General features: G+C 44.1%; 1 protein-coding gene across 2 annotated transcripts in view; it reads right to left on the reverse strand.

The window, feature by feature from the left end:
- Nucleotides 1–22414, reverse strand: part of znrf2 (zinc and ring finger 2) — a 232518-nt gene that overhangs the window by 83612 nt on the left and 126492 nt on the right. For both annotated transcript variants that reach the window (XM_033016838.1, XM_033016833.1), the window contains exon 2: nucleotides 19959–20054. In XM_033016838.1, coding sequence (XP_032872729.1) covers nucleotides 19959–20054 — 96 coding nt within the window. The remainder of the gene's footprint in view (nucleotides 1–19958; nucleotides 20055–22414) is intronic.

Genomic DNA, 22414 nt, shown 5'->3' on the forward strand with positions numbered 1-22414 from the left:
GGTGACCGTCTTGTGAGAGCTCGACCACAGGGAGCCTATGGGACTTTAACATCGCGGAGTCCGCGATCCCTTTTCCAGGGGTCGACCTCAGAACTCCAACCGTGGACTTGTGGACTTAACATCACAGAGCCCGCGGTCTCTGGTCAGAGACCAACTTCGGGGACTCCAAGCAGCGGGAGTTTCGACCGCTCTGACGCGGGGGTTTTGATCGCCGCAGTGCGGGGGCTTCGACCGTCGGCTGCGGGAGTGTCGATCGCCCCAACGGATGGTTCGACCACCCCGACCGCGAGAGAATAAAAAGGAAAAAGATTGGGATTTTTTGCCTTCCATCACAGTGGGGAATGTGGGGAATCGGCTGTGGTGGATGTTTATGTTAACTTTTATGTAGTTGTGTGTCTTGTTGCTTTTTTTCCCCGTATGGCTGTATGGTAATTTGCATATCACTGTACCTTAATTGGTACCTGTGACAATATAACACCTTTGAAACCCTTTGATTGCAGTGTGGGAGGATCCTCACAGGTTGCATTGTAGCATTTCAAGGTGGCAGCTTAAGGACAATTATGGATGGCAATAAACATGATGCTACCATTAAAAAAGAGCCCGGTTCAAATGACAAAAATCCAAAATGAGTCTGCTCAAAGGGGTTTTATATCAGAGACCATCTATTTAGAGTCCACTCACCAAAATAACCACCTTGTTTTTGAGAATTAAGGGACAGAAGTTTAGGGGCAACATGAGGGGGAACTTCTTTACTCAGAGAGTGGTAGCTGTGTGGAATGAGCTTCCAGTGGAAGTGGTGGAGGCAGGTTCGAATCTATCATTTAAAAATAAATTGGATAGGTATATGGACGGGAAAGGAATGGAGGGTTATGATCTGAGTGCAGGTAGATGGGACTAGGTGAGAATAAGTGTTCGGCACGGACTAGAAGGGCCGAGATGGCCTGTTTCCGTGCTGTAATTGTTATATGGTTATATGGTTGTGCAGGAAAGAACTGTAGATGCTGGTTTAAATGGAAGGTAGACTGAAGGAGGGTCTCGACCTGAAACATCACACATTCCTTCTCTCCAGAGATGCCGCCTGTCCTGCTGAGTTACTCCAGCATCAACCACCTTAGTCTGTTATTCTTTGGGAAGAATTTTGAAATGTTACAAGACACAACATCCTATTAATTGCACAATAGCATGGCAAAGTTGCATTCTGGTAATTTTGCTTTTGGCTAAAGAGATTTATTGATAATCAGTCTGACAGTAATCCAAGCTAATGCCCATCAATACTATAGAGTCCCAAAGGGTCCCCAAGGTGTTGACGAACCACCAATGGATTTTCTTTTTTTATGTCTGGTTCTGCATCTTTCCTCTGGGAATTGGGCACAGGATAATTTGTAGCATTAAGCAATCGCGGTTGCTGAATATTCACTAGCCATTTGGCGCGGAATCACAACACTGAAAAACACTGAGCATTGGGTGATGATTGGGGCTGGGGTTGGGCGTTTAATCTTGTTACACTTCACAATGTACCAAACTGACTGTAAAACATTATAGGATGAGGGATTCTATATAATCACAGCTTCTGTCTTTAAATGCTTTTTCTGAAGGATTACAAAATTGGAAAGAATCTGAAGTAATTATAACATACACACAACAGTATATTCCATTGCAAACTGTTATTATTGTCTAGCTAATTTGCAAACAAAACCATTGCTCTTTAGTTCCTAGGTTAATCGTAAGAATTGAGAAGATTGAGGGGGAATCTTATAGAAACATACAACATTTTTAAGGGGTTGGACAGGCTAGATGCAGGAAGATTGTTCCTGATGTTGGAGAAGTCCAGAACAAGGGGTCACAGTCAAAGGATAAGTCTTTTAGGACCAAGATGAGAAAAACATTTTTCACGCGGAGAGTGGTGAATCTGTGGAATTCTCTGCCACAGAAGGTAGTTGAGGCCAGTTCATTGTCTATATTTAAGAGGGAGTTAGATGTGGCCCTTGTGGCTAAAGGGATCAGGGGGTATGGAGAGAAGGCAGGTACAGGAGACTGAGTTGGATGATCAGCCATGATCATATTGAAAGGCGGTGCAGGCTCGAAGGGCCGAATGGCCTACTCCTGCACCTATGTTTCTATGTTTCTATGTTCCCCTGCTCCACAGATTGGCTATGTTTATGGGCGGCATGGTGGCACAGCAGTAAAGTGGTTGCCTTACAGCGCCAGAGTCCCGGGTTCAATCCTGACTTTGGGTGCTTGTCTGTATGTAGTTTGTACGTTCCGGTTTCCTCCCACACTCCAAAGATGTACAGGTTTGTAGATTAATTGGCTTGGTATCATTATAAAACAAATTGTTCCTAGTGTGTGTAGGACAGTGTTAGCGCACAGAGATTGCTGATCGGTCTGTGGGCTGAATGTCCTGTCACCGCGCTGTATCTCTAAACTAAACTAAAAAATATTCCTCTGGTGTCATCCTTTATTGACAGCAATCTGAGTAGTAACAGAGTAAACACCGTCTGATTGGCAATAGCAAGCAACTGGTAATCAGGCGACACAAGCACTCGTGACATAAACACACGCGCACAGACCTACACACACGTAATAACCAGAAAATTAGTTCCAAAAATAACAGTACGCTTTACAGAAAGGAAGTTATATCAGATGGAATTGCCAAATAGGAAATTAATACTACAGTTTCTTCTTTTAGAGTTGGCAGGCATTGCTTTATACGAACAAAGATTCATGTAACGTTGTTTGCTAATGACGATCATGTATAAGAAAGAAAATTTCACTAAATTAAATTCGTAACCTCAGAATTCTTTGGTATGCTGCAGCATTTGTGTGCACTTTGATCAGAAAATTGATCCTACTTTCCTGAACAAAGTACTTACCAAAACTCTGTGCACATGGTGGAACTAAGCATAACAGGCCATCAAAGAACACACTAACATACAGAGACACACAACATGCTGGAGTAACTCAGTGGGACAGGCACCATTACTGGAGGGAAGGAAAAGGTTCGTTCTCTCGTTCCTTCTCTCCAGAGATGCTGCCTGTTCCGCTGAGTTACTCCAGCATTTTGTGCCTATCTTCGGTTTAAACCAGCATCTGCAGTTCCTACCTACACATACAGAGACACACCACATTTATCATGTCTGAAGAAGTCTCTTGACCTGAAACGTCACTTATCCACGTTCTCCAGAAATGCTGCCTGACCTGCTGACTTATTCTAGCATTTTAAGTTTGAGCATTTTTTTTTGTAAATTAGCATCTGCAGTTGCTTGTGTACACACTGTGTGTATTTAGATGACGCTTTCACAAAATTCAGATGAGCCTGTCTGGCCCCAGCGTTGTGTTGCCCATTATTGCAGAAGGAAGTCTTCACATAGAGCATACAGCACAAGAACAGGCCCTTCAACCCAAGAGCGGAACTCGCTATCAAAACATGGAGGGGACGGGGGACACAATTGTTTTGGCGGCCACGCGCGCATACACACACACACACACACGCGCGCGAGGATTCAGAGGCTCAATCCATCACTAAGTGCAACTCAACTCTGTCTGTCTCACCGGGTTAACTAGAGCCCTGTCTGGACTGACGGGACACCAGCGCTGCTTCTCCATGCTGGCCATATTTCCCGCAAGCCCAGGAAGGGTTGCAGGTTAACCTGGCGAGACAGGCAGAGTTGAGCTGGATTTAGCGCTGCTTCTCTGCGCTGGCTGTGGGCCTGGGGGCAACGCGCTCGTCTGACTCCCGTCCTCTCTGGCCACCCGTGGGGGGGGGGGGGGGAGGGGAACTCAGGACAGCGCCGGAGAGCCGGCCGGGATCGATCCTGGCTGCGGATGAGGCACAGGTCTGTGCCGAGAGTGTTTTGGCACATCTTCCTCCTCCAATCACCGCACTCTATCCTCAGTCCCCCCGCCCCCTATTCCCTCCCTCCAATCACCGCGCTGAATCATCATGTCCCGCCCCATTGCCTGCTGACCGACGTCTCTCTCGTCCAATCGGTGCCCTCGATCATCAGTCTCACCCCCACTGTCTCGCGGAAAGCGGAGATTTCATCGGGTTTTAAAATCTGGATGACAAAAACTTGGGGGGGGATGTCCCCCATCTCTCAAAACATGGGGGGGGCGTGTCCCCTCTGGCCCCCCCGGGATTTCCGCCCCTGCTTCAGCCCACAAAGTTTATGCCGAACATGATGCTACAACCATCTCTTATCTACCTGCGCATAATTCATATCACTCCATACCTTGCATATCCATACGTCTATCCAAAAGCCTCTTAAATGCCACTATCGTATCTGCCTCAACCACTAACCTTGGAAGCACATTCCAGGCACTCACCACCCTCTGTGTAAAAAGGTTGCTCTGCAAATGTTAGATCTACTTTTGCAAGATTTAAAGTGTATAGTTCAAGCAGGCAATGTTTGGAATGACCAACTCCAGGGTCCGTACACGTTATCCTCCTCAGTGGCGGGAGAGAAAACATTGGGGGGGGGGAGGGGGGGATATCCTATTTAAGTAACAGTCAACATTGTTATAGAGTGAAATGGGTAACAGCTGATGTCATTCTAAAAGTTACTTATCCTTCAGGAACTCTACATCTTTTAAAGAAATCTTCATCTTCATTCATGAATGCTCCAAGGCAAGCTATACCTCGTGACTTCCATCGTGACATATATTCCACTTTAGATCGTATTGATCTCATTTCCATGTGAGCCCCAGATTTCTTTGTCATTACAGCTGGCTGCCTTTAGTTAACCCGTTAGTTGCAGCTTCTCCGAATTGGTAACAAATTCAACATTTATATTTGTTCTTTTAAGAGTAACCTCAACCACAAACATAAGGTCATGTCATAAGTGATAAGAGCAGAATTAAGCCATTCGTCCGATCAAGATCTGTCTCTCACTCCTAAACCTATTCTCCAGCCTTCTCCCCATAATCCCCGACACCCGTAGTAATCAAGAATATATTAATCTCTTTAAAAAATATCCTTTGACGGCCTCTGCAGCCTCATTGTGGTAATGAATTCCACAAATTCGACGAAATAAATTCCTCCTCATCTTCTTCCTGAAGGAACGTCCTTTAACTCTGAGGCTATAACCTCTGGTCCCAGACTCTCCCACTAATGGAAACATCGTCTCCACATCCACTCTATCCAAGTCTTTCACTATTTGGTAAGTTTCAATGAGTGCCCCCTCATCCTTCTAAAGTCCAGCGGGTACAGGCCCAGTGCTGTCAAGCGCTCATCATAGGTTAACCCACTTATTCTTGGGATAATTCTTGTAAACCTCCTCTGGACCCTCTCCAGAGCCATCACATCCTTCCTCAAATATGGGACCCAAAATTGCTCACAATATTCCAAATGCGGAGACCAGCGCCTTGTAGAGCCTCAGCATTACATCCCCGTTTTTTTATTCTAGTCCTCTTGAAAAATGCTAGCATTTTCAGGCACTTTGAATGTGTTGGAACCAAAGTGTACAAATTACCTTGTCAGTTATTTTATGTTTGGTGCAGATTGTGTTCAATTAATCTTACTGTCAATCCATTTAATAATTGATATAACAAAGACATCGTACAAATGATTATATTTGAGAGTGTTTTGGTCAAATTATGATTACTTTTAGGTAAGATTGTGAATGTGAATTGGTTTTGAAATCAATCACACCACCCTCACATTTTCTCCTAACCTTCGTCTTGTGCCTGATGCAAGAGTCCGAAGCTTCTCTTCTAATCAACTAAATCTTTACTTTCCCAGCAATGTTTAATGTTCAACAACAAGGAACTAAAGGTGATGGAACATTGAGGCACTGGAGTGCAAACAAATGATCATAAGGTCATAAGGAATAGGAGTAGAATTAGGCCATTCGGCCCATCAAGTATTCTCCGCCCTTCAATCATGCCTGATCTATCTTTCCTAACCCTGTTCTCCTGTCTTCCACCCATAACCTCTGACCCCTGTACTAATCATGAATCTATCTATCTTTGCCTTAAAAATATCCACTAACTCGGTTTCGGCCCAAAACTTTGCCTGTTTCCTTCGCTCCTTAGATGCTGCTGCACCCGCTGAGTTTCTCCAGCACCTTTGTCTACCTTCGATTTTCCAGCATCTGCAGTTCCTTCTTAAACACTAACTTGGCCTCTACAGCCTTCTGTGGCAAAAAAATCCACAGATTCACCATTCTCTGACTAAGAAATGTCTCCTTGTCACCTTCCTAAAAGAATGTCCTTTAATTCTGAGGCTAGTTCTAGACTCTCCCACTAATGGAAACATCATATCTTAACTCCGAGATTATATGCACCAGGAAAGAAAGGACAGAATGGGTCTACTTCTCATTCAAAACAGGAGGCTGGGAGCAAATTGGGGTCTAATTGTGTTCTAATTGTGGGAAAGTCCATGGCTAGAGGCCATGAATACAAAATAGTCACCAAGGCATCAAATTGCAAATTTAGAAAATAAATTATTTACCTAAATTGGTGAGAATATAAAATTCACCATCACAGGAAGTAAATGAAGCAACATACATTTAAGGAGACAGTTCCATAGGAAGGCTGAACTTAGTTATGCTAATTAAAGGCATTTAATAAAGGAGGCTCAGATGGAACTTAAATGGACTGGTTGGAACAAATGCTTGTTTTTCTGTGAAACACACGATGCATTTCTTCATGTCAATCTATTGTGACACTTAACTAACTAAAGGTCACACACCAACATTCATTATGGATAAATTACCCCCATCTTCTATAATAGATTATAATTAAATATAAATCCTTCTTTCACTATACTGACAGATGAAACATTCCTAAAAGCTTTTGAAAATGCATCTATATGGTGTAAGGTCAAATTGTCTCAATTCTCCATGGTAAAGCATTCCATAGTCCAGGAATATTCTGTGCAAAGATATTTCTCAGAATCTTTCTCCTCACTCTTCGAGAAAATGTGATATTGATGACTTACCAGTAACACCCTACCCTGAAGATATAGGCTTTGTTTATTCTTCACTTCATTAAACTGAACACTACTTTAAAAACCTCAAATAAACATTCTCTTGGCTTCTGGCTTTCTAATATCTCATCTCTCTCGCTCTTCCCATGACTAGAGTTTCCTATTCCAATTGTGATCCTGGTTAATCTAGACAATCATCTCTATGACGTCTTTAAAAAATAATGGAATACCAACCAGAGAATGTCTTTAACTAATAGCTATGTAATTTCATTGTTATTTCAGATTATTCTTCTCAGCTGTTTATATAATCTTTCCCATATTCAGCTTCTCTGTACTTTTTGGCTTTGGACGTCCATTTGGAGAAATTGGAAAGATCTGTTCAAAGTGAAATCAGATGCAGAACATTTAACGGCAACCAATGAACATTAGATATGCTGTCCTGTCTGTACGGAGTTTGTACACGTTCTCCCCGTGACCTTGTGGGCTTTAGAAACATAGGAACATAGAAAATAGGTGTAGGAGTAGGCCATTCGGCCCTTCAAGCCTGCACCGCCATTCAATATGATCATGGCTGATCATCCAACTCAGTATCCCATCCCTGCCTTCTCTCCATACCCCCTGATCCCTTTAGCCACAAGGGCCACATCTAACTCCCTCTTAAATATAGCCAATGAACTGGCCTCAACTACCTTCTGTGGCTGAGAATTCCACAGATTCACCACTCTCTGTGTGAAAAAAAATATTCTCATCTCGGTCCTAAAAGATTTCCCCCTTATCCTTAAACTGTGTCCCCTTGTTCTGGACTTCCCCAACAATCTTCCTGCATCTAACCTGTCCAACCCCTTTTTCTCTGAGATCTTCGGTTTCGTCCCACACTCCAAATACGTACAGGTTTATAAGTTGATTGGCTTTGTATAAATGTAAATTGTCCTCAGTGTGTGTAGGATAGTGTTATAATATGCGGGGACCACTGGTCGGCGCGGACCCGGTGGGCCGGAGGGTCTTTTTCTGCGCGGATTTTCTAAACTATACTACATACTGCTCCAAAACAGTCAATGCTTATGAATCATTGGTGAAAAGAATCTTTTAAAGGTGAAGCATAAACATCAGTCTCTACCCCGTTACAGACATCCCCTTTGTTCTCTCCACCCCATCCTCTCTGTACAACTTAAAACACACATGACCCAATTCTGAAGAAAAGACATGGCCTGAAATGGTAACTTTATTAAACACAGAATGCTTGGGTAACTCAGCGGGACAGGCACCATCTCTGGAGAGAAGGAATGGGTGACGTTTCGGGTCGAGACCCTTCTTCAGAGATGCTGCCTGTCACGCTGAGTTACTCCAGCATTTTGTGTCTATCTTCAGTTTAAACCAGCATCCTCAGTTCCTTCCTACACACACACAGTAACTTTGTTTCTCTCTCCACAGATGCTACACATCCTTTTGGGTATTGCCAGCACTCTTTCCCATTTCAGAGAAGAATCTACCTTTACCATCAGTGCAGATGTCAGACAAAATAAAGGGGTATTCTGTGGTGTGACCAATTTCAGTGAAGTATGAATGTACAGTTTTGAAGCAGTTTAATTCCCAGGTATGCGAGCAGCGCAGTTGTGTGAGTTCATGCAGGGTAAACATGTACAGCACCCAAAAAGCTTCACAATGCCCACAAGGCTTCCAAGTTAAAGGGTTAGCTCTAGAGAACAGGATGCATAAAATTATCTTGCTCCTCTTGCTTTTAGAAAACATCTCTTGAGTGAGAAAAATCATGAAGATAGGACATTTATGGGTTGGAATCAAGAAATGTTTTTATCACATGATGGTGGTTGATTTCTGTGGCTCTTTTCCCAATAAGAATGTGGATACTGGGCATCGAGTGTAATGAAGACGCAGGAAATTGCAGATGCTGGAATCTTGAGCAAAACTCAAAGTGCTGGGGGAACTCAGCAAGTCAGGCAGCATCTGTGCAGGGAATCGATAGACAATGTTTTGGGTCAGGACCCTTCTTTAGACTGATGAAGAGCAATGTTTAAGACAGAGCTTAATGGGTGACATGCTGGCGCAGCGGTAGAGTTGCTGCCTTATAGCACCAGAGATCCGGCGTTCGATCCTGAATGTGTGAGTTTTCCCCAGGTGCTCCGGTTTCCTCCCACACTCCAAAGTGTATGTTAATTGGTTTCGGTAAAGATTGTAAATTGAGTATAGGAGCAGGGAGGTTCTGTTGCTGTTGTACAGGGTCTTGGTGAGACCACACCTGGAGTATTGCGTACAGTTTTGGTCTCCAAATCTGAGGAAAGACATTATTGCCATAGAGGGAGTGCAGAGAAGGTTCACCAGACTGATTCCTGGGTTGTCAGGACTTTCTTATGAAGAAAGACTGGATAGACTCGGTTTGTACTCGCTAGGAGATTGAGGGGGGACCTTATAGAAACTTACAACATTCTTAAGGGATTGGACAGGCTAGATGCAGGAAGATTGTTCCTGATGTTGGGGAAGTCCACGACAAGGGGTCACAGCTTAAGGATCGAGGGAAAATCTTTTAGAACCGAGATGAGAAAAACATTTTTCATGCAGAGAGTGGTGAATCTCTGGAATTCTCGGCCACAGAAGGTAGTTGAGGCCAGTTCATTGGCTATATTTAAGAGGGAGTTAGATGTGGCCCTTGTGGCTAAAGGGATCAGGGGGTATGGAGAGAAGGCAGGTACGGGATACTGAGTTGGATGATCAGCCATGATCATATTGAATGGCGGTGCAGGCTCGAAGGGCCGAATGGCCTACTCCTGCACCTATTTTCTATGTTTCTATGTTTCTATGTCCCTAGTGTGTAGGATAGTGCTAGTGAATGGGGTGATCATTAGTCAGCGCAGACTCGCTAAACTGAAGAGCCTGTTTCTACCCTGTATCTCTAAAATAAAATAAACTAAAAGACAGGGACTTGGTAGGAAAATAATCTTAGAAATTTTGTTGATATATAAAGTGAAATATAAACATAAAATACATGGCAAGTCAGGGAGCAACTGTGGGAAGAGAAAGAATGTTATCTTTCCAGGACAAAGGTACTTCACCAAACCTAGAACGTCAGAAATTAATCTTTGACCAGATGCTGCCCGACTTGGTGAGTATTTCCCCGTTTTCATTTCAGGTTTCCTTCCTCTGCAGTATTTTGATTTTCATGGAGGTGGAGTGAGATCCATTATGGCAAAGTGGTGGTTGGTCAGATACACACACGTTCACAAATAATTGCAACAAAATACCACCAATATCATATGAAAGCCATTTCCGTTTAAGAGGTGTGTCGGAAGGAACTGCAGATGCTGGTTTAAACCAAAGAAAGACACAAAATGCAGCAGTAACTCAGCGGGAACAGGCAGCATCTCTGGAGGGAAGGAATGGGTGACGTTTCGGGTCGAGACCCTTCTTCAGAGTCTTCTTCATTCCTTCCCTCTGGAGATGCCCATCCCGCTGAGTTATTCCAGCATTTTGTGTCTATCTTACGTTTAAGAGGTCATAGATCAGGATGCAAATAAAGTGTCAGAAAAAGTCTCTATTTTTATTTACTGAAACCTGGAAAACATGTTAAATATGTGCTTCTAAACTTGACAATTCTGCAGAGACTAAATTAGAGAGAGTAACCCTGGTAACCTGTGCAACCCTGGCGAGAAAAATGTTAAGTCAAGGACTGAGAGTTGTACTCAAAATGTACTAGGTCAAATCGATCTCACTGCTGTTTGAAGCTAACATGCTTAAAAAAAGCCCTTGTGCCAATGGATTTGACAAACAATTTCTCTACGGGATGTATATCTTCTGAGACTTTATCTATATCGAGACTTTCATTGCAAAGTTAATTCACAAAGGATAACAAAATGATTGTTTTATTTTAATACTTCAGATTTGAATGCAGCATCCAATTCTGAGTCTGGCAAAATCTTTATTTGTCAACATTGTATTAATGCAGTCAACAAAAATGAGAAAACCTTGTTCCAAAGCATTTTTTTTTAAATTTGGCAGATGATACTGAATAGATCCTATTCAAATGCATAAAGAGAAATGGCTGTCAAACTTTGTACGTTGAAGATTGACACAGAATGTTGGAGTAACTCAGCGGGTCTGGCAGCATCTCCGGAGAAAAGAAATAGGTGAGGTTCTGGGTCGAGAGACCCTTCTTCAGACCGAGAGTTTGTTTAGGCCATGGGTTTGATTGGTTTTCATGGATACCTGATGTATGTATTTCAAAGTGGACCTTTCCTGCCTGGCATAATCAGCATTCATGTAATATAGTTTGAAAATAAAGGGGAGGATATCAGGATGGAAAAGGAACAGGAGAGCCTCCCATCCACTCGCTCTATGGCTACGAAACCCCGATAAGGGGATTTAAACTGTGCCATTTTCCTAACAGAGAAGGGTACAAAGGGTTTTGTTGTTGGGAAGCTGCATTAAAGTCTCCTGGATTGAGACCTGCTCGTGGAACAATGTTGCATTTCCTTTTTGACATCAGTACATGTTGAGATCTGAATGTATCATAGGATTGCAGTATTACAGAGGTACAACACAGACATGGGCCCCTTCGGCCCATCAAGTTCATCCCAACCCCACCGAAGGGATCTATAAGTTCCTAAATTATAGGAGCAGAATTAGGCCATTTGGCCAATCAAGTCTACTCCGCCATTCAATCATGGCTGATCTATCTCTCCCTCTCAACCCCATTCTCCTGCCTTCATCCCATAACCCCTGACACCCGTACTAATCAAGAAGCTACCTCCACTATAAAATATTAGTTGACTTGGACTCCACAAAATTCTGTGGCAATGAATTCCACAGATTCACCACCCTCTGACTAATGAAATTCTTCCTCATCCTTCTAAGGTATAAAATCATGTCATCATGATATCAGATAAAATCATGATAAAATCAAGGTGTACAAAATCATGAGAGGAATAGATCGGGTAGATGCAGAGTAGGGGAATCGAGGACCAGAGGACATAGGTTTAAGGTGAAGGGGAAAAGATTTAATAGTAATCTGAGGGTGTATGGAACAAGCTGCCAGAGGAGGTAGTTGAGGTTGAGACGACCTCAACGTTTAAGAAACAGTTAGACAGGTACATGGATAGGACAGGTTTGGAGGGATATGGACCAAGCGCAGACAGGTGGGATTAGTGTAGCTGGGACATCTTGGCCGGTGTGGGCAAGTTGGGCCGAAGGGCCTGTTTCCACACTGTATCACTCTATGACTAAAGACATTTACAGTGGACATTTAAACTAGCAACTAGTGTGGATTTGGGATTTAAAGAGAAATCAAAGCACCTGGAGGAAGCCCACGCAATCATAAGCAGAACATGCAAACTCCATGCAGTCAGCACCAGAGCTTAGGATTGAACTCTGGTCGTTGGAGCGGTGAAGCAGCCGGTCTACGAGCTACACCGCACCACAATGCACCCATGTAGTATTCTGGAGTTTTTCAGCAGCCGATCATCTTTTAAAATGTTAAGTATTATCCAACATAAATAAAAAATAGAAACATAGAAAATAGGTGCAGGAGTAGGCCATTCAGCCCTTTGAGCCAGTCAATATGATCATGGCTGATCATCCAAAATCAGTACCCCGGTCTTGCATATCCTTTGGTTCCGTTAACCCTAAGCGATATATCTAACTCTCTCTTGAAAACATCCAGTGAATTGGCCTCCTGTGGCAGAGAATTCAACAAATTCACAACTCTCTTGGTGAAAAAGTTTTTCCTCATCTCAGTCCTAAATGGCCTACCCCTTATTCTTAAACTGTGACCCCTGGTTCTGGACTCCCCCAACATGGGGAACATTTTCCTGCATCTAGCCTGTCCAATCCCTTAAGAATTTTATATGTTTCTATAAGAAATTATTTATAGTGCACAGCAATGGAAAAGAAAATCAATTTATTGGCTTAATTTAAATGTTTCCTCTCCAAGCATAAAACATGAGGCACCATAATGACCAAATCAACATGTTTTCAGTGCCTTCAAATGTGTGTAAGAAAGTAAAGATTCAATGATTAGCTTGAGTGGGGACAATTTCCAGAAGTAAATATTCTGTGTATCTTTCTCAAATAAAACCTTTTTGTCTCATTGTTGCCTGAATCTAACCAATTACGACACAAGTCAGGGAGAGAAAAATGAGTCTGGGAGAAGCGATAAAGACATCAACAAAATCAGAACAAGGCAGTTAGAGTGGAAAGAAACAATTAGATAGACTGGATAGCAAGCAAATAAACACTTAGAGCAAATATGTTTTTTTCACAAGCAGTGCCTGGGAATATCAATGTTGAAAGGGTGTTTAATATTTAAGCCACAGAAAGCACTATTATTACCAACACTAAGTGAACGTAGCCAAATCAAACTGAAGAGTCTCTGGAATCAATTATTTCTTTGTTGCTCCTGAAGGAACTGGAATCTTCACGTGGACCTAGCTGCAAAACCGGGCAGAGAAATGGCAGATGGTGTTTAATGCGAGCAAGTGTGAGGTGTTGCACTTTGGGAGGTTGCATGGCAAGACCATTAACAGTATTGATGCACAGAGGTGTCCAAGTCCATGACTCTCTGAAAGTGGCAACACAAGTAGATAGATTGGTATGCTTGCCTTCATTGCTGGGGCATTGGATCAGGAAGTCATGAGGCAGCTTTCTAGGGCTTTAGTTAGCCCACATTCAGATTCAGATTCAGATTCAATCTTTATTGTCATTGTGCAGTGTACAGTACAGAGACAACGAAATGCAGTTAGCATCTCCCTAGAAGAGCGAACATAGAATAATGAACAGCAGAATATATATACGTACATACATTAGTGCAATTTTCTGGGGGAAGGAGTGTCCGGGGGGGGGGGGGGTGACTGGCAATCACCAAGGTGCAGAGTTAAGTTGTGTAACAGCCGCAGGGAAGTAGCTGTTCCTGGACCTGCTGGTCCGAGAACGGAGAGACCTGTAGCGATTCCCAGATGGAAGGAGGGTAAACAGTCTGTGGCAGGGGTCAGAGCAGTCCTTGACGATGCTGCGCGCCCTTCACAGACATCGCTTGCTCTGGACAGACTCAACGGAGAGGAGTGAAGAACCGGTGATGCGTTGGGCAGTTTTCACCACCCTCTGCAGTGCTTTCTGGTCGGAGAAACATATGGATTATTGCGTGCAGTTCTTTTTGCCTAATTACAGGAAGGACATAGATACATAGAAAATAGGTGCAGGAGTAGGCCATTCAGCCCTTCGAGCCTGCACTGCCATTCAATATGATCATGGCTGATCATCCAACTCAGTATCCCGTACCTGCCTTCTCTCCATACCCCCTGATCCCTTTAGCCACAAGGGCCACATCTAACTCCCTCTTAAATATAGCCAATGAACTGGCCTCAACTACCCTCTGTGGCAGAGAGTTCCAGAGACTCACCACTCACTGTGTGAAAAATGTTTTTCTCATCTCGGTCTTAAAGGATTTCCCCCTTATCCTTAAGCTGTGACCCCTTGTCCTGGACTTCCCCAACATCGGGAACAATCTTCCTGCATCTAGCCAGTCCAACCCCTTAAGAATTTTGTAAGTTTCTATAAGATCCCCCCTCAATCTCCTAAATTCTAGCGAGTATAAGCCGAGTCTATCCAGCCTTTCTTCATATGAAAGTCCTGACATCCCAGGAATCAGTCTGGTGAACCTTCTCTGCACTCCCTCTATGGCAATAATGTCCTTCCTCAGATTTGGAGACCAAAACTGTACGCAATACTCCAGGTGTGGTCTCACCAAGACCCTGTACAACTGCAGTAGAACCTCCCTGCTCCTATACTCAAATCCTTTTGCTATGAAAGCTAACATACCATTTGCTTTCTTCACTGCCTGCTGCACCCGCACGCCCACTTTCAATGACTGGTGTACCATGACACCCAGGTCTCGCTGCATCTCCCCTTTTCATAATCGGCCACCATTCAGATAATAGTCTACTTTCCTGTTTTTGCCACATTAACCTCGCATTTATCCACATTATACTGCATCTGCCAAACATTTGCCCACTCACCCAGCCTATCCAAGTCACCTTGCAGTCTCCTAGCATCCTCCTCACAGCTAACACTGCCCCCCAGCTTAGTGTAATCCGCAAACTTGGAGATATTGCCTTCAATTCCCTCATCCAGATCATTAATATTCATCCCGGACATGAAGACTTTGGAGAGGGTGCAAAAGATGTTTACCAGAATGAAGACCTAATATCAGTCTGAAGAAGGGTTTCGGCCCGAAACGTCGCCTATTTCCTTCGCTCCATAGATGCTGCTGCACCCGCTGAGTTTCCCCAGCTATTTTGTGTACCTTTACCAGAATGATGCCTGGATTAGTGGACATTACCTAGAAGGATAGGTTGTGCAGATTTGGACTGTTTTTTCTGGAATGCTGAAGGTTGAAGGGTGACCTAATATAAGTAAATAACATTATGAGAGGCATAGATAGAGTAGACAATTGGAACCTTTTTCCAGAGTGCAAATATCAAAGGCAGGATGGTATAGCTTTAAGGTTTGAGGGAAAAAGATTAAAGGAGATGTGCGGGGCAAAATATATTTTCTATGCACAGGGGTGGTGGGTTTTGGAATGTGCTGCAAGGGCCAGTGGAGAGGCAGATACAATTGTGATGTTTAAGATGCTTTTATTATGGGCACATGGAGGGAATGGAGGATTCTAGATCATGTACAGACAGATGAGATTAGATTATCTTGGCATCATGTTTAGCACAGAACAAAGGGGCTGTTTTTCTGCTGTCTTGTTCTATGTAATCATGCAATAATTGTCATGGAAAATACTCTGCTGTCATAAACATTCAATCTTGCACAAGAGGAAAGGTATTTTTGATTACTAGGTATTAGCTGATCTCTCAGTGTCTACAGAAGATATACAAATCCTCTGAGACAACTCCTTGTCACAACTCCAACATATCCCGAGCCTGAACAATGGGGGGCACGGTGGCACAGCGGTAGAGTTGCTGCCTTAAGGGCCTGCCCCACGAGCATGCGACTTCATGCGGCAAGCGCGACCTAACGTGGTCGCTTGAGCCGTACGGCCTCGCGGGGCCGGTCCCACTTCGATCGCCGGAGCCGTATGGAGTTGTGGCGCAGCCGCCTCGACACCGTACGCACCGCCTCGATGGGCGTGCGCAACGTCTTGACGCCGTAAGTCACGCGCGAACTTCCCGCGGACTTCGCGCGAACTTCCCGCGGACTTCGCTCGAACTTCACATCACTCACTCCACCTCCGCACGGCCCCCACTTCCAGTTTGGACGCGCTCGCCGCACGCAGTCGCATGCTGGTGGGACCGGCCCTGTACGGGGATCACTCGACCTCCGCGCGGCCCCCGCTTCCCGTTTGGACGCGCTTGCCGCACGCAGTCGCATGCTCGTGGGACAGGCCCTTTACAGCGCCAGAGACCTGGGTTTGTTCGTGACTCCTGTTGCTTGTCTCTGGGGAGTTTGTACGTTCTCCCCGTGGCCTGTGTGGGTTTTCTCCTGGATCTCCGATTTCCTCCTACACTCCAAAAACATACAGGTTTGTTGTTTAATTGGCGTGGTATGATTGCAAATCGTCCCCGGTGTGCAGGATGCTGTAGGTGTGCGGGGATTGCCGGTTGGCATGGACCCGGTGGGCCGAAGGGCCTGTTTCCGTGCTGTATCTCTAAACCAAACTAAACTAAATGCAAAGGTAGACAAAAGTGCTGGAGAAACTCAGCGGGTGCAGCAGCCTCTATGGAGCGAAGGAAATAGGCAACGTTTCGGGACGAAACGTTGCCTATTTCCTTCGCTCCATAGAGGCTGCTGCACCCGCTGAGTTTCTCCAGCACTTTTGTCTACCTTCGATTTTCCAGCATCTGCAGTTCCTTCTTAAACTAAATGCAAATGTGACAGCAACCCAAGAGATATCTGTGGACCCGATATGACCAGGCTGCCACAAAAGCACAAGAGGCAATATCTAAAAACTGAAGGAAGAAACAGTGATGAAAATGGAATGAAACGCCCACACTGCAAGATCAAACCCAATTCACAAACTTTCAAATGATGTTAAAAGCCAGTTTCCAGAAGACAAGAATGAAGAGACGGAAATAGCAAACAAATAAACTACTCAGACAAATTGCTGCTTCCCGCAGGATAGGATTAAATTTTCCACCGGTGCAAGCCTCTATTTAGATTTCAACCTTGACTAGTATTGCCATATTTCAGCAGCTTTAACTGCTTTCCATGATCAGCTGAACCACAGTGGCAAATGGTGTGTACATGCACACGAAATGGAAACATAGAGGCATAGAACAATGCTGCATGGAAACTGGCCACTCGGCCCAACACCCTTGTCCCACTTGCTAGCACCTGGCCACATCCCTCCAAACCTTTCCTATCATAGAAACATAGAAACATAGAAAATAGGTGCAGGAGTAGGCCATTCGGCCCTTCGAGCCTGCACCACCATTCGATATGATCATGGCTGATTATCCAACTCAGTATCCCATCCCTGCCTTATCTCCATACCCCCTGATCCCTTTAGCCACAAGGGCCACATCTAACTCCCTCTTAAATATAGCCAATGAACTGGCCTCAACTACCCTCTGTGGCAGAGAATTCCAGAAATTCACCCATTATCTGTTATTTGCACTTTATCAGTCTATTTATTCATGTGTGTATTTACTTATGTAATGGTATATGGACACACTGATCTGTTTTGTAGTCAATGCCAACTATGTTCTGTTGTGCTGAAGCAAAGCAAGAGTTTCATTGTCCTGTCAGGGACACATGACAATAAACTCTCTTGACTTGACTACTCCACACCCTGAATTCCTCAAAGGATTCACTTGATCCCAGCTGTCTGTACCTAGCATATGTCTCCTTTTTCTTAACCAGCACCTCAGTTACCTCTTGACTTCCAGGATTCCCTACTGCTGCCACCCTTGCCCCTCACTGTAGCAGGAACATGCAACCCCTGAACTCTCGTTGGATCATGTTTAAAAGCCTCCCACTTACCAGATATCCCTTTACCTGCAAACAGCCTTCCTTAATCAACTTCTGAAAGTCCCCATCTAATATCATCCAGATTAGCCTTGCCCCAATTTAGGATTCTTTTGGACCACTCCTCCCCTTATTGATAATTATTTAGGACTAATAGAATTATGTCAATAGACAATAGACAATAGGTGCAGGAGTAGGCCATTTGGCCCTTCGAGCCAGCACCGCCATTCAATGTGATCATGGCTGATCATCTCCAATCAGTACCCCGTTCCTGCCTTCTCCCCATATCCCCTGACTCCGCTATCTTTAAGAGCCCTATCTAGCTCTCTCTTGAAAGTCTTGAAAGTATCCAGAGAACTGGCCTCCACCGCCCTCTGAGACAGAGAACTCCACAGACCACTGGTTCCAGAATGCTTCCATGCTAATACATCAGTGATCTCCCTTGCCCTTTCCCATGTGGAGATCAGGTTTTGTCTTTGTCTTGTAGAGCTGTCTGTATATTGATTGAACATTCATTCTTGAACACATTTAACAAAATCTATCCAGTTTAAGCCCTCAGCACTTGTAGTCAATATTTGGAGAGTTAAAGTCCTCCACTGTAACCACACTATTATTATTACAGCTATCTTTCATCAACCCATATTTTCTCCTCTCGCTCCTGCTGACTATCCTGTTGGATTCCAACAAAGTGATCATCCCGTCTTATTTTTGTTAGTTTCACCCATGGAGCCTCACTGGACAACCACCCAGTAATATCTTCTCCACATATCACCATGATGTTCTACCTCATTAAAAATACAACTCTCCCTCCTCCTCTTGCCTCCACCTTTATCATATATTCAGGTACACATTGAATGGCGGTGCTGGCTCAAAGGGCCGAATGGCCTACTCCTGCACCTATGGTCTATTGTCTAGCCCTCTTGTAACATTTGTACCCTGGGACATTGACCTTCCAGTCCTGTCCTTCCCTCAGCCACAATTCTGTAATAGCGATAATATCCCTGTCTCATGTTCCTATCCATTCCGAGTTTATCTGCCTTACCTGTCAGGCATCTTATATTAAAATAAATACAGTTTAAACCATCATATTTTCTTCACTCTCTGCCATTATCCTGCCTGTCCTGTCTATGGAACTTTCTCTCATTCATTTCTGTATTTACTTTTACCTTCTCATTGACTGTACCTCACTATTGCCTCCAGGTTCCACCCCTGCCAGACTAGCTTAAACCCTCCCGAGTAGCTCTGGCAAATCACCCCGCCAAGATATTGGTACCCCTCAGGTTCAGGTGCGACCCATCCTTCTTGTACAGGTCCCCCCTCTGCTCCAAAGGAGATATCGATGGTCCCGCACCAGCTTCTGAGCCACACATTCATCTTTCCCAGATTTTTATTCTTACTCTCACTGGCATGTAGTACTGGAAGTTATCCAGAGATTACCATCCTTGAGGGCCCGCTTTATAATTTCCTTCCTTACACCTCACAGTCACTCTGGGGAACCCCATAAACAAGACGATAGTCGTTCTGTGCCATTTCATCATCACTATCTGAAACCAGCGCCTTACCCCACTAATATGTGATGCTTCCTGAATAACTTGTTCATAAATAGTAGCAGCGGTAAAACTCTTAGGATTAATGTTTTTGCTGTTTTTGCAAAGCACAGTGTATATCTGAGCCACATGTCCAAGGCAGGAGCAATTCCATATAGCTAACAGCCCCAATGTACAAAACCAGCAGTCCTGTGTTAAAGTCCACAGGCTCCACATTTTTGGAGCTCTAGAAGTCCCAGCAAGAGGCCGCCAACTCCATAATGTTAGGCCGCAGTGCGGACGGAGATACGACACAAAAAAAGTTGCATCTCCGTCGAGGAAAGATATAAGAAAAGTTACCCCCACCATCCCCTACATAATACAAAACTAAAGATAAACTAAAACATACATTTTACAACAAACTAAAAACACAAAGAAGGAAAAGAAAGACCGTTGACGAGGCAGCCATCGTGCGGCGCCCGCTATATATAAGATCACAATGAGTGCGCTCAACAAAATGAACTCCTTACCATTATAGGTCACCCTTGGTTTGGTCAGGCATATTACAAGGTGCAAGTCCATTTCGTCCGTGGAAACAAACTTTAGGCACACTGGACACTTGAAACCTGGTTTAAAAAAGCAAGAAAAACAAAGAATTAATTAAATGCAATAAAAATTTAGATCAATGCAGAGAATCTATACACTTTGCAAAAACGCTTTCATACATTGGGTCGGACATTGCGGGCAGGTTAGGTACATCGATCCTGGTGGCAGTGCAGACTCCCTAATTTAGAGATAAGATATTGAGATAAGTGGTAGGAGGATTTTGTCGTGCAACCATCTAAACAATTACATTCATGACATTGCAGGCCAATGGCAATTAGAGTCATAGTGTGTAAACAGGCCCTTTGGCCCAACTTGCCCAAGCCGACTAAAGACTTGTCCCATCTGCCTGCGTTTGGCCCATATCCTTCGAAACCTGTGCTATCCATTATAAATCTTTCAATGGCATGTACCAAGTCAGAATTGGCTCAGATTCAAATATAAACTTTATTAGTGTAACTTTTTGTCCGATGTGCCAATAAGCCTTTTTGACCACCCCATCTGCCTGTGAGTCCACCTTCAAGGGACCATGCACCTGCACTCCTAGATTTGTAATACAAATGATGTATTTGACATTAAGAATATAAAAATAAGGGAGAATCTATGGTTTTAATATAAAGATCGAATAATATTTGCACTACTTAACCAAATATCCCCTTTGTCCGTAACCACACCACCTGAAGTTTACTTTGGCCTCGATTCCCTATGTGCATTACCAATGGGTAGCTTGTAATTCATGTTACATGAGTCTCGGCAAAACAAAAGATTCGTCATTTTCTCAAGGCCACGGAAGAAAAAACAGCAGAGCAGTGTTAGTTTACGCACATAACAAAAAGGTCATTTTAAAAGAGCAATGTCAGCTGAAACTTCAACTCAGTTAATGATTGATAAACATTTTTTACATTTTACCAAGCACCAAACTATCTGAACTTAGAAAACATGAATTTGTTTAAAAGAAGCAACTATTTTATCTGTATCTGGATATTGTTACTCTTTAAGCACATATATGTTGACAGACTACTCAATAACATCTATAGCCAAGTAAAAGTTGCAAATCGATCTTTGAACACTCACAAAAAATCCTCTCCCATAAACCTTTAAGGGCCTGTCACACTTACGTGTCCTTGGCACGCAAATTACGCGACCTCCGGGCACCGTATGGCCGCGCAGGGCCGGTCCCACTGAGAAGCGCGGAGGGGTATGTAGTTGTGTGCGACATCACGCGGGGCTCCGAAAATGTTGTAGCGAACAAAATCTTCGCGCGCCAACGGCCTGACGGCCAAAGTGGGACAGGCCCAAGACCCTGGTGCGACGCAACGTCTCACCTCCAACAGCAGCAGAAGCAGGCAAACGATCGCCGAACTCGGCCTGGGGCTCACGGCCGTTGCGGTCCGGATCCGCCCCCATTTCTACTCCCAGACCGGGGCCAAAAAAATTGAAGATGGACACAAAATGCTGGAGTAACTCAGCGGGACCGGCAGCATCTCTGGAGAGAAGCAATGGGTGATGTTTCGCCTCAAGACCCTTCTTTTCAGACTGAAGAAGAGTCTCAACACGAAACGTCACCCATTGCTTCTTTCCAGAGATGCTGCCGGTCCCGCTGAGTTACTCCAGCTTTGTGTCCATCTTCAAATGACGTCACGCGCTCCAGACGGCTGTGCGTACGCATGGAATCGCGCCCGACCTTCGCGGGACCGTCACGGCTCAACGCGACCACAAGGTCGCGTAATTTGCGTGCCAAGGACACGTACGTGGGACAGGCCCTTTAGCTCAGTGGCACAGCTTTAGTGTTCCCATATCTCTGCCTCTTCCTGCCTGCCACACATTCTAACATACCTAGCTTGACTCACTGTCTGCCAGGGTTTCATCTTTAACTTTATTAACAACTTATTAGAGTCATCGTCAGAGATATAGAGAGATACTGGGTAGAAACCGGTCCTTTGGTCAATCAAATCCATATTGACCATCAAACAACTCATGCACACACATATGACAGTTAATAGAGGACAATTAATCTTGTAACCCACACAGATCAGCGGTGGAGGTCAGGATCAAACCCTTGTTACAGCTCTATTAGCTGCGCTCAGTAAATATCTATTGCATTTCTCCTGAATGTTAGCATTAAGAAATGCCTCTTATAGAAGGGATTCAAATTCCAATTTAGAGACGAGTATGTTATCCAAGTTTACACTAGTAAGAGATTGCTTTAATGTTCGGGATATTGTCTTTAGATGAGGCATTAAACCTAGATCCTCTAAGGTGGACATTAAAAAGCTGGTGGTGCTCGCTCTGTATCCGAGCTAGTTGTTATCCCTCAGCAGACATTGGCAAAATCATGTGTAGGAAGGAACTGCAGATGCTGGTTTAAACCAAAGATAGAGAC

The sequence above is a fragment of the Amblyraja radiata genome, chromosome 2, assembly GCF_010909765.2.
Source record: "Amblyraja radiata isolate CabotCenter1 chromosome 2, sAmbRad1.1.pri, whole genome shotgun sequence".
NCBI classification, from domain to species: Eukaryota; Metazoa; Chordata; class Chondrichthyes; order Rajiformes; family Rajidae; genus Amblyraja; species Amblyraja radiata.